Below are 12963 nucleotides of genomic sequence, written 5' to 3'. Positions count from 1 at the left end.
CAGTTCCTTCAGGAAAAAGAGAGAAAGGAAGCTTTTTTAGTTGAAGGAGAGAATGATTTCATCGCTGTCCTGAGTTTTTGGTGTGGAGAAAGCAGGACTTTTGGTGCTGCCTAGGGTTTGTTCTGGGGCTCTAACTTTCCCATGCTTAAGACCCATCAAAGATGTTTGGACACTGAGATTTTGGTCCCAGGTTTAATTTGACTTCTGATTCCCTGGGCCCCTTTTCTGGAGCCCTCTTTCCTCTCAGGAGTGCTGAGAACCACCGGGAAAGTGCTGCTCTAGGCCAGATGTGTAACAGCTGTACAATAGACATTAAAAATTACATTGTTTGAAAACCACTTTTGTGTATAGTATGAAAATGCCTATCTTAGCCCATTCAACAGCACCCCCAACTTTACCTAATATATAAATATATGTATTTAATATTTTTATTGATTTCAGAGAGGAAGGGAAAGGGAGAGAGAGAGAGAAACATCAATGATAAGAATCACTGTCAGGCTGCCTCCTGCATGCCTCACACTGGGGATTGAGCCCAAAACCCGGGCATGTGCCCTTGACTGGAATCAAACCCGGAACCCTTCAGTCTGTAGGCCGGCTAGGGCTCTACCTAATATTTTTTTTAACAGAACCAAACCTGACATTGAACAGAAGCACTGTTCATGACCAGGGTAGCTGTGTTTCAACAGCATAGGAGTCACCGCTTTCCTGCCTTCTTACTCTCTTACCTGCAAGAACAGTGACTATCAATTTATCCAAATAATCTCAACATTTTGCTAGAGTCTGGACTACAGCTGAATTTATCTAATCACTATAGTGATTTAAGTAAAAATTCCAAAGCATTTTTCCCCCTGGTCAAAACGTATTTTCCCAAACAGAGAAATATGAATCTCGATGGGGCCAGTTTATAGGGGCAGGTATAAGCAACTTTATGGTCTGAGGTCCAAGGACTAACTGACCGTCCAATAATTATCACCAGTTGGTTCAGAGCAGACTTAGGGTGAGCTGCTCCTTAACAGGTCTCCTCAGGGAGCCATCGTTGCCAGAGAAAGCTGGCCCACCTCTTTTGGTCATTGACCAGTGCCCAGTAGAGCTCTGGCACCAGGTTCTCCCTGGTGTCTAACTTCATTCTTTCCTTGGGCCAGTGCAAATTCATTTCACCCAAGGGACTCCAAGATTTCAAAGTCCTGCTAGCCTACCCCTGGGATAGGGTGAGAGGTAAAGACAGTGCCTTAGGAAAAACATTTACTCCACAGTGTAGAAGTATGCAATGCTTATTCTGAACATTTAGGAAGGTGGGTTTCCTAGAATTTGTGGCCTCAGCTCAATAACCCATAGTTTCTTGCAACACATTAAAACCAGGACTGAGCCACCAGCAGCAAATAAACCCTGAGTAACCTCAATACGGGTTAATAAGATTAGCTGCTTGCTCTGCACGCTGCCCTGCCCCTCCTCTTCTGGGCACCTGTGGTGCTAGGCCAGAAGGTTTGCAGCTTAGCCTGGTGGCCGGGGGACCAAAGCAATTAGGGCCTCGGACCTGCACTAGATAAAAAGATAGCTGATGACAGCATGGCCAGCCAGTTGCGCTGTGTGTTGGGAATAGGGATGGGGGGGAATGGGGATGCCTTCCTAGTCCTCAGTGGACTTGAGATTGGCTTGAAGGGAGGATATATCAGTCCTTAACTCCTGATGCACTCTCTTTCTTGTTCTCCAGAGGATGAGTACAAATAGCAAAGTTACAAGAATGTAGTACAAGGACGGTGTGGGTTAAGTTATATATAAAGGCAAACTCCTATTTACCTAAGTGAAATGAAAACTTAGGTCCAAACAAAAACCTATACATGAATGTTTATAGTGGCTTTATTTATAATCACCAAAAATCGCCCAAATGTGCTTCACCTGGTAACTGCACAAGCACTAGTGATGTAAACACTAGAAGATAAAGGGTACGTGTTATTTCATGTAAATTCATCTGCTGTGTGTGCATAATTCAACAGCCTGTATTACAGGATTCCCAACTCTTTGGCAACCAAAGGAAATATGGATGACCCTCAAACACATGCCTTTTTTTTTTTTTTTAATCCTCACCTGAGGATATTCTTCCATTGATTTTTAGAGAGTGGAAGGGAGAAGGAACAGAGAGAAACATTGATATGAAAGAGACAAATTGATTGGTTGCTTCCCACATGTGCCCCAACAAGGGCTGGGAGACTGAAACCGAGATATGTACCCTTGACCAGAGTTGAACCTGGAACCCTTCAGTCCACAGTCCGATGCTCTATCCACTGAGCCAAATCGGCTAGGGCCGCATGCCTTCTTTGAGAAGCAGACTCAAAAGGCTACATAAGATAGTTATATAACATTCTGGAAGAGGCAAGGCAAAGGGATGGGAAAAAATTAGTGGTTGCCAGGGGTCAGGATGGGAGAGGTGACCACAAAGGGCATGGGAGAGCTTGGGTGATGGAACTATTCTATTTCTTGATTGTGGTTTTTGTTAAACAAGTCTCAAAAAACCTGACTTGGAAAACAAGAGTAGGAACAGAGCAATGAGTGTATCACAGGGCTTAACAAGCCCTGGAACTGATGACACTAGGACCAGGGAAGGGAAGCTGGAAGCAGCATTAATGATAGGGGATAGTACAATGGAAACCTGCTTTTTCAGTGTGATCCTTTCCTTTGAAGAGGATTTTAAAAAGTACAGCCGAAAAAAAAAATAATAAAAGAGTACAGCAGAGCTCTCATAGGGAATGCTTCCCTGGCATTGGATGCAACTCCTCTCCTGTCTCTCTCATAAGCAGAAAGTGTCTGGGGAGTGTGTAAGAACAAGACTGGGATCAAGTAAGGATGAGCAAAGAGTTTACACCTGGAGACAGGTCTTGGAGTTGCGAGAGACGCCGAGTGCCCCTTTTCTCGTGACTTGAGGTCCATAATGGTTTAGAAAGGTTACAAGCTGTCATAGTCAATTAACAGGAAACTTAATCAGCTGAAATGATGATCAAGCTTTTTATGGGAAGGTCAAGATCGTCTGGCTAATGGCCATAACAGACACTAATAACATAAGCATCTTAAATGCCAAGCTAATACAGATGTCCCACTTTGTTTGTAGCAAGGTGACATGGGGAATACTTCCAGGGTATTTAAGTGTGAAATAAAATGAAAATGTAGACAGACCCAAAGTAATGTCAACACCTAAAGCATTTATTTGGATATCTTTAAGCTTTTTACATATGATACATTCCAAATTTTACAAGTTTTCCACAGATATTAAAGTTATAGCCAATTTATTAAACAGATATGATTTTCCCTGATATAGAAAGCATGTTACATAAACATTTCCACAATAAACATAATACATGCGGAACAAATCATAATACTAAGATGATTCATTAGGTAGGGAAGACAATTAGCTTAATGATGCAAACATTATTTCATCTTCTAAATTTATCTTCTCTCAGACTCTGACATTCTCAGAGGGTGAAATTCAGGGATGACACCCTCAGTCCTAAAAGCTGGAAAATGCTCATGATTTGGTGAAAATGTCCATAATCCATTTACGAGGGAGAGACCAGACCTGGTCTTCATCATTTTAAATTGAATCTTGATGAACATTATTGAGAAAAGCCCAAAGAAGCTGGACTTAAAAGCTAAAGGAATGAGGATGTGACAAAAGCCAAAATAAACAATATCATTATGCCATCCACAGTCCAAACCATCAGATCTTACCAATGGCAAAAAGGCCAGAAAAAAGGGGAGAGCACTAGGTTCTACTCTAGGTTTTCTTCCTGTTGGGTGAGAAACGCCTCCTCTCATCTGGGTGAGTCAGTCCCAAGCAAGAAGGGTCAAGGTCATCCTTTCAGAAGACTACCTTGAGGAAGCAGTGACTGCAGCTTCTGCATCCCCACTTATTTTACCCTGAAGCCTGGATTCTGACTTTCCTCCTGGGTACACTGTGGAGTAAAGCTGCGTGTGATGGAACTTTTAGATGCAGTTCAAAGAAAACCGAGTGAAAGGATTACTTGCATTGGCTGAAAAAAAATCCAAGAGCCTTTCACTGTTCATTTGTCCCTTAGCCTCACCTTAGAGAGTCTCCGAATTTATTCCTCCACAAATCTGCCATCAATCTGTGTGTATCCAAGCTCTCGGCACATGTACATCAAACAGAGTGGCCATGTGGTATAGAATAGTTATAATCAATTTTACTAAGCGGCTATTATTCTAGGAAGGCACCTCTTAGTAAAAACAGTAATGTTTAAAAAGAATACAAAGCCTGGGCACACAGGCTGTCCCAGGAATGTACTAAGTGAGCCAGCATGTAATCAGAGATCCATCTTTCCAGGAAATGCGAGTGGTGAAGGGGGTACGTGAACTTCAAAAGATAGATCTTTTTTTTTCCTGCTAGTGTTTGATTCTAGATGCATACACTTCTCCATTTAGTCTTAGAAATAAAAGAATATGTTGTCTGAAAAATTAGGATACTCTGTAACTTTTCAAAAAGCCCTTTAAAATGAGTTTTCTCTTTCAAAGTCAGAAGTCTTGCCAAAGAAAATAAAATAAAAAATCCAACCTTCCACAGTTCTGAGAACCACCCAGCATTTGAAGACACAACTGCCTCCCCTTCCTCACAGGGGTTCCTCATGCACAAGTGCCCCAGTCCTCTGACAGCTGGCGCAGACAAGGGAAAGCTGCTTTACAAATCCACTGCTTTGCTCTTAGAGGTAGGGTCCGTCAGCAGAGGGGACGCCAACCCGTCCATGTTGAGTCACTGAGCGGGACTAGGAAGTGTGACCCCAATAGACCAGAGACTTTGTTTCCTCCTGCTGGTGAATCAGCTTCAGGCTTAGAGTGCCCTGTGATCAGTACTGTAACATGGCTCAGATGACTGGAACGGTCAAACGCAGTCAGGTACCCACAGAGGGGCTGTGTCCAGCCCAGGAAGAGAAGCTCCTTGCAAGAAGTTATGTTTGAGGGATACAGCAAATGGTGCAAGAAAATATGCTGACGGAAGATGATTTTCATCAGTTCCTAAAGCCAGAAACTATAAAAAAAAAAACTGGGAAGAAAAGCATAACTAAACAATTTATTTCCAAATCCAGTGGAACTGATTTCCTATTCTTTTTCTTGAAATGCTGCTGGGTTACAAAAATCCGAGTTTATGTTTTTGGTAGCGCATGACTATAAATGTTGCCAGTCAATGCCAACCAGTGTCTGATTTGCTTCCTGTGCATGTCCAATTTCCTCTGTGATACTGTGCTGGTGCCAGAGCTTCTGAATCTTCTTAAATCGCTCTTTGCACAAATGTAAAGGATTTCCCCGTCTAGAAAGAAGACAGATGTCACTCTGGATGCATTCTGTTTATTCATCTATTTATCCCAGCCTTTCCCGGTTTAGGAAAAGTTATAAGTTATTGCTTTTAGATCCTCTGCAAAATTTCTGTTTGGCAGGCGACTGTGGTTATTAAGACGTTAGTTTTGCAGGTTTGCTAGGAGAAGCTGAAAGGGAATAAGTGCTGAAAAAAAAGAGGAAAATGCACACGAGCTATACTTCCTCAGACAGGGCTGAGGGAACAGGGGCAGGGTTGAGCAGGAGGGTCTGGGTTGAGAAGTTAAAACTACCAATTTTTGTCCATTTCGTTAGTTGAATGTAAAAAGAAGGGAGGGGCAGGGGAGAGGATAGAAGGAAAATTACAGGGGTACACATGTTCCTCAGAGTACTATCTTTCAGCCACAAAGTCTAAGCAAAGCAGCCAAATGTAAATAACATCTGGGCCTAATATAATTAAGCACAGGTTTTGGAGAGTTCATGCCTGGGGCCTCTGCTCCCAATTCACAGGACACACTCCTCTCACTCTCTAACCAGGGCTCCTCCTAAGAGCCCACACTCCTTAGAGAATAGGAAAACCATCACCAGGAGGCATGTGCCTAACAACCTTGTAACCAAGCACCTGGGGCAGCCCATCTACTTATTCTGCCTGTTTCAGACCTTGAACTTCTGATCCTCAAGGCTGGTTATATCTAGGTTAAGACTTACCTTCTTTGGGCAAAAAGAGATGGTCTAACAAATTTTTTAATAGTACTTGAGGGAACTACTGTAAGCATTTTGCTTATAATAGAAGTTAACATAGAAGTGATTAAGCCTGTTGTATTGCTCTATACACTGAGTGGCCAGATTATTATGATCTCTGAACGCATAGTAATCTGGCCACTCAGTGTGTGTGTGTGTGTGTGTGTGTGTGTGTGTGTGTGTGTGTGTGTGTGTATTAGAGGCCTGGTGCATGAATTCGTGCATGGGTGGGGTCCAGCCAGTCTGGCCAGGGGGTGGGGATATGGGCAGTTGGCTGGCCTGCCTGCTGGTCAAACTCCTGGTCAAGGGGACAATTTGCATCTTAGCCTTTTATTATATAGGATATATACTGAGTGGCCAGATTATTATGCGTTCAGAGATCATAATAATCTGGTCACTCAGTGTATGTCCTAAATCTTTGTCCCCAGGTTCTTAACGAAATAAGCTTATTTCTTATCAATGAAGATTTGCTCTCTTTAGATCACTTGAAGAGCACCGGTTTCCCCATAAAAGCCACACAAGTTCCAATGGGCTCTCCCTATAGAGCTCTGATGCTGTGGATGCCATAAGTAATTCAAACAGTTTTGATTCTCTAGAGTGAGAAATGGAAAAAAGTTGCAACCTGTCCTGTTCTTTCCTTTATCTATCTCGATGGCCCTCATGACATTCTAAGGGCTGGGAAAGGGAGTGCCAAACCAGGCACCAGGTGCCCTCCCTGGAGGAGTCCACAGATACCAGCCATCTCTGCCAGAACAGAAGCCCTGCAGCAGCCTGGGCTGTGAGCAGACGGGCCTCCGAGCTACATGGCTCATCATGTTCACCATGTACTGAGGGCTCTGGAGGCCCAGAGTCAGTGAACCCAGCCCCCCAGGATGGGGGCCCTTACCTGAGTCCCTGGTCAGTCTCCCCATAGTCATCAAGGTACGGAGGAGAATAAAAACAGCCTTTGGTTTTGCCGGCTAAAAATAGCACCTGACATTCCCGTACTCTGTAGAGAGACCATTTACATGTTATACATTACAACCAAGGTTTGGCTTCAGCTTCAAATGGGTTGAAGTCTTATAAAAATAAATAAACAACAGCATTTACAGCAGAGACAGAAGAGTATCAACACATCACTAAAAATCACTGAAATGACTGTACTGTAAATCAATATAGTGAGAAAGTGGAACACTGTGGAATAGGAATTGACAGCTCCCATAATAGTAGCATTTAAAAAACTGTTAAGTGTGAGAAAATTAACTTCTAAACATAAAATAGTTACTGGTATTTTTAACCACTATCATGAGAAAATTACCCATTACAAAATGGTATACAAACATTTTGAATTAGGCTGACTTGAAACACAAAACAATTCTGTACATGACAAAAAGAATTTTGAAATATGACAGATGGGGGAAAATGCTACTTTCACATTTTCCCTAAGAGCTATTTAAAAAAGTGTCTCCTGATCCCTGACAGGTTTGCTTGACTTTTTAAAAACTGAGCTCAATTCAACAGTTATTGAAAACCTATCACATACAAGAAACTGTCAGGCACTGAGATGACTAAGATATGGAGATGATCTATGCCCCGAGGAGCTCACACTCATGTCACTTCTCTCCTTCAAACCCTGAAATGGCTTTCACCTCACTCACAGACGACACCAGGACATGCCAGGTCCCACGAGTCTCCCCATGATTTCATTCACTCCAGCGACACCAGTCTCCTGGCTGTTTCTAACACACAGCAGGCACATTCCCCAGCCACTGTGTACTTGCTCCCTTTCTAGAATGCTCTACCACTTCTTTAGGTCTTTCTTCAAGTTACTTTTTCAGGGAACCTTCCCTGGTTCCCTATCTAAAATTCACCCCCCAGCTGCCATTACCTATACCCCTCCTTTGCACACAGCACTTTCTAAATCCTTACCAGTCTTGTTGACCTCCTGCCCTGCCTCCCTCACTAGAAGATAAGCCCAGGAAGGCAGAGATTTTGGTCTGCTTTGTTGACTACTGCACTCTCAATGCCCAGGACACACAAGTCATAACAAGTATTTGTTGTATGTTGTTGAACATACACAACTATATATATTGACCTGTAATATGTCTGAATCCAAAACCATGACGATACAACAAAAGGAGTAATTGTAACTAAATCTGGGTAGAAAATCTAGTCAGATAATTGGAAGTTTCACATTAGAGTGAGGCATGAAGAAAGCAGAACAGAACTGTCATGGGCGTGGGAATGATGGTAATAGAACCAACCAAGTTAGCACGAGCCAACTGTGGGATGTGAGAAGACGAGGCTCCCCATGTTCTTCAAGTGAATACAACACATGCAAACAGCGTCTTGGAATCCTCTGCAATGCGGCAGTTTTAGAGCCACCCTTAGACAGGCATGCACCGCAGCAGATGCAAAGCTAACAAGCTCCCTCAGGGCTCACCTACCTCAGGAAGATGCCCACTCCAGAACCACAGGAGTAGGTGTGAGCCGTGCAAGCGCCCACATCCTCCCCTTCCAGTTCAGTCTGGCAGCAGTAGCTCTGGGAGCACAGCAGAGTTCCACATACAAGGCACAGAGTTGGGGTTCTGCTCTTATCACCGCCTGATTTGGGGCACCTCCATGGAATAAAAAAAATAAAAAGCACAAGTCATTGCTCTATAGAAGAGGGGCTGAAGAGCTGCTGGTGGTAAAACCACTGTGGAGCAAAACGGTGCAACATTAGGTAGAGCTGAAGATGCCTATACCCTATGGTCCAGGAAAACGATTTCTATAATTGGGAACACCTCACACATATACACAGACACATGTACTGGAAACAATCAACCATTAGAGAAAAAAGAAATAAACTCATCATTAGGAGGAAAAATATAAATTCTGCTACTATTAAATAGTGAAATACTACATACAGTAAAAAGTGATGAATTAAAAGTTATATATGTCAAATGTATAAAAAATCTTACAAACAATGCTGAGTAAGAAAGGTGTAGGATATGTACAGTGCAATGCCATTTTATAGCTTAAAACATGCAAAATAATAATAATAATAATAAATAAGAATGCTGCTTAGGAATATAAACATTTGCAGTTAACATGTAAATGCCCAGAAATGTTCCCACTCCATTCAGAACAGTGGATCTCTCTGATGCACCAGAGAAGAGATACACACACAGCTTCAACTGTCTAGGGCAGTGGTCGGCAAACTCATTAGTCAACAGAGCCAAATATCAACAGTACAACTATTGAAATTCCTTTTGAGAGCCAAATTTTTTAAACTTAAACTTCTTTTAACGCCACTTCTTCAAAATAAACTCACCCAGGCTGTGGTATTTTGTGGAAGAGCCACACTCAAGGGGCCAAAGAGCCGCATGTGGCTCGCGAGCTGCAGTTTGCCGACCACAGATCTAGGTAACACTTAATTTTCTACACTACTGATTATTCTTTATGTTACTGGCACATTAAATATGTAATCATGTATTAAAAATTACTAAGGGCTCTTATTACTTTAAACTGGGTGGGGCAAAAGTGGGTTTACAGTTGTATGTGAAAGACAGTTTATTCTTATATTATTACTTATTGTATTACTAGAGGCCAGTGCATGAATTCGTGCACCAGTGAGGTACCTTAGCCTGGTCTGCGGGATCGGGCCGAAACTGGCTCTCCAACATCCCCCGAGGGGTCCTGGATTGCAAGAGGGCATAGGCCGGGCCAAGGGACCCCACCAGTGCATGATCAGGGCTGGGGAGGGATGTGGGAGGTTGGCCAGCCAGGGAGGGACCATGGGAAGGCTCCAGGGCATGTCCGGCCCATCTCACTCAGTCCCGATAAGCCGGACCCCAACAGCAAGCTCATCTACCAGTCGGACATCTTCCCCCTGGTGGTCAGTGCACGTCATAGTGAGCAGTTGAGAGGCCTTAGCATATCATTAGCATATTACGCTTTGATTGGTTGAACGGCTGACCTGATAACAGGACACTTAGCATATTAGACTTTTATTATATAGGACTAGTGGCCCAGTGCATGAAATTCGTGCACGGGTGGGGGGTGTCCCTCAGCCGGCCTGCACCCTCTCCAACCTGGGACCCCTCGAAGGATGTCTTACTGCCAGTTTACAGGGATCGGGCCTAAACTGGCAGTCGGATATCCCTCTCGCAATCTGGGACTGCTGGCTCCTAACCGCTCACCTGCCTGCCTGCCTAATTGCCCCTAACCACTCAACCTGCCAGCCTGCTCACCCCCAACTGCCCCCCGCTGCCGGCCTGCTTGCCCCCAAATCACCCCCCAACGCTAGCCTGATCACTCCCAACTGCCCCCCCCGTGCCAGCATGCTTGCCCCCACCTGGCCCCCCTGCTGGCCTGCTCGCCCCCAACTGACCCCTGCTGGCCTGCTCACCCCAAACTGCCCCCCCATCCTGATCACCCCCAACTGACCCCCACTGATGGCCTGCTTGCCCCCAACTGGCCCCTCTGCTGATCTGCTCACCCCCAAATGCCCCCACCTGCCGGCTTGATAGCCCCCAATGACCCCCTCACTGGCCTGATTACCCACAACTGCTGTCCCATTCTGGCTTGATCACCCACAACTGCCCTCCCCTCTTGGCCTCTAACCACCTCTACCTTGGACCCGCCACCATGGCTTTGTCCAGAAGAACGTCTGGAAGGTCTCCTGGAAGGTCTCAAAGTCTAATTAGCATATTATCCTTTTATTAGTATAGATAGGCCTGGTGCACAGGTGGTTTGCCCTGAAGGATGTCCCGGATCAGGGTGGGGGTTCCCTTGGGGCGTGGGGCAGCCTGGGTGAGGGGCTGATGGCTGTTTTCAGGCTGGCCATGCCCCCAGTGGGGACTCTTACTCCATGGGGGCATGGCCAGCCTGGGTAAGGGACTGAGGGCCATTTTCAGGCTGGCCACACCCCCTTCAGGGTGAGGGTCCCCACTGGGGTACCTGGACAGCCTGGGTGAGGGGCTGATGGCTGTTTTCAGGCTGGCCAAGCCCCTCAGCGGGGACCCTCACCCCATGGGGGTGTGGCCAGCCTGGGTAAGGGGTTAAGGGCCGTTTTCAGGCTAGCCACGCCCCCCAGTGACCCAGGCTCCCAGCCCCTCCTTGAGCGACGGCCAGGGCAGGCTGGAAGCTTGGCTTCCTCTGTCGCCAGGGGAAACCCAAGCCTCCTGCTCGCTCTAGCTCCATGGCCACCACCATCTTTGTTGGGTTAATTTGCATACTCACTTCTGATTGGCTGGTGGGTGTAGCGGAGGGATGGTCAATTTGCATGTTTCTCTTTTATTAGTGTAGATTTTCCATAAAAACAACTGTAGACCTACTTTCGCCCCAACCTGTAGTGCAAATTGTTATTTAGATAATCTTGAATGAACCAAACTTGTTTCCCCATCAACCCCTTATTCTGAAACATGGTGGAATGATGCTTTTACAAGTTAACTAGTGTAAAGAATACTGATGTTACGATTTTCCTACCCAAACAAAACAAAACAATGAACAAAACCCCTTAATTCTGTGTAGTGTTTCCAGTGGTAGGAAATGCTCCATCTTCTAATATAAAAACTTACGAGAAATTAGAGGCTTGATTAATGAGGCTGCTGTAATCCTCTGGAAGGTCTATCAATTTGTTAGATTCTCTTGGATAGCTTAAAAACACACAAACATAAAACCAATTAATATGAGGTCATATCACAACAATGACAGGATAACTCATTTTAACTTAGTTAAAACAAGTAAAGGCATACTGAACCCGAGTGCTGAGAGCTACCAGTGGTACATGAAGCCACAGTAAAAAATTTAAAAAGTTACACTTAACATAAGACCTTATGGTTAACATTTTTACTTGCAAAGCTCAGAATAAGCCATTAGGACAGGACAGTAGATAGTACATAGGTCCTGCCCCATTTAAGTGAAAATGTGGTAGCTCTGGAAAGCTGGGGGGAGGGACAGGAAAGGATATGCATCCCCAGGCTTCTACCAAAACACCCTGGTAATTGAGAGCCCAACCACAGAACCTAGCAGAGAGCAGACAGAAAAGATGTGCTGATTAAAGGTGATCTTAAGGCACAAATGAGTGGGAGGAGAGAAGTAGAGAACAGCTAAGTTAGAGGTACCATGTGATGTTGGCAAGTTAATTCAAATATAATTTAGAACTGAATTCAATTGGTATTTGAGAGCACACTCTCAGGGCTCACACCTGCCCCGAAAGGGCCATGTGGTTCGGCCCTTCCCTACTTTACCTACGGCAGAGATAGGAATGGACTGACACCAAGAGGGAGCTACTTGGACCATAGTACTTATACCAGAATCGTTTGGGGAAAATTTGAGGTAGAGGGACATACATGCGAGGAGCCCAACGTTAGAGAAATAGATTTGGTAGGTAGGGCCCCACTTATGTTTTAAAGTTTCCAGTGTTGTTCTGATGTATACCTCAAGTTGAGAACTACTGTTGCACATTATGAGTTCTGTCTGCAGGTTGAACCACATGAAATTGGTGGTGCTCAACCATTTTTACTTCTAAAAACTGCAATTTCATATTGTTCAACCTAAAATAATTGTGGTGTTATGGTCTCTGGATTTGGGGCAGACTGTGTATAAAAATCAAAGAAATAGAAAACATAATCTCCTCTAGCCTTCTGATTTTTATGAATATAGTCAGCAGAACCAAGGAGATGTTAATAGATGAAATACATCTGTTATCACCTGGTAGAGCATACTGCAGAATCAGAATAGAGCTAATGTCAAAGGAATGAAAAAAAAAAAAAATGACTGGTCACCACTTGACAATTAGTGAAGCTGAGTAATAGATATATGGAGTCTTATTATGCTATTTTATTTTTCTTTCAGAACTGCTTTTATTTGGATAAATGACCCAAGGAGTCTCATTTGTAACCAAGATGGAATTCACAGGATGTTGTTACATTCACACTT

At 44.2% G+C, this 12963-nt stretch overlaps 1 protein-coding gene across 2 annotated transcripts in view; it reads right to left on the bottom strand.

The window, feature by feature from the left end:
* Positions 1-3180: 3180 nt before the first annotated feature.
* Positions 3181-12963, bottom strand: part of UBR2 (ubiquitin protein ligase E3 component n-recognin 2) — a 123096-nt gene continuing 113313 nt past the window's right edge. For both annotated transcript variants that reach the window (XM_028135691.2, XM_028135690.2), the window contains exons 44-47: positions 11601-11678; positions 8484-8654; positions 6944-7045; positions 3181-5311 (exon numbers count right to left, since the gene is read on the bottom strand). In XM_028135691.2, the coding sequence (XP_027991492.2) occupies positions 5170-5311; positions 6944-7045; positions 8484-8654; positions 11601-11678 (493 nt within the window). In that variant the 3' untranslated portion in view covers positions 3181-5169. The remainder of the gene's footprint in view (positions 5312-6943; positions 7046-8483; positions 8655-11600; positions 11679-12963) is intronic.

Source organism: Eptesicus fuscus, chromosome 10 (genome assembly GCF_027574615.1).
Source record: "Eptesicus fuscus isolate TK198812 chromosome 10, DD_ASM_mEF_20220401, whole genome shotgun sequence".
In the NCBI taxonomy this organism is placed as follows: Eukaryota; Metazoa; Chordata; class Mammalia; order Chiroptera; family Vespertilionidae; genus Eptesicus; species Eptesicus fuscus.
The sequence above is the reverse complement of the archived record's forward strand: the minus strand, read 5'-3'. Positions and strand labels throughout refer to the sequence as shown.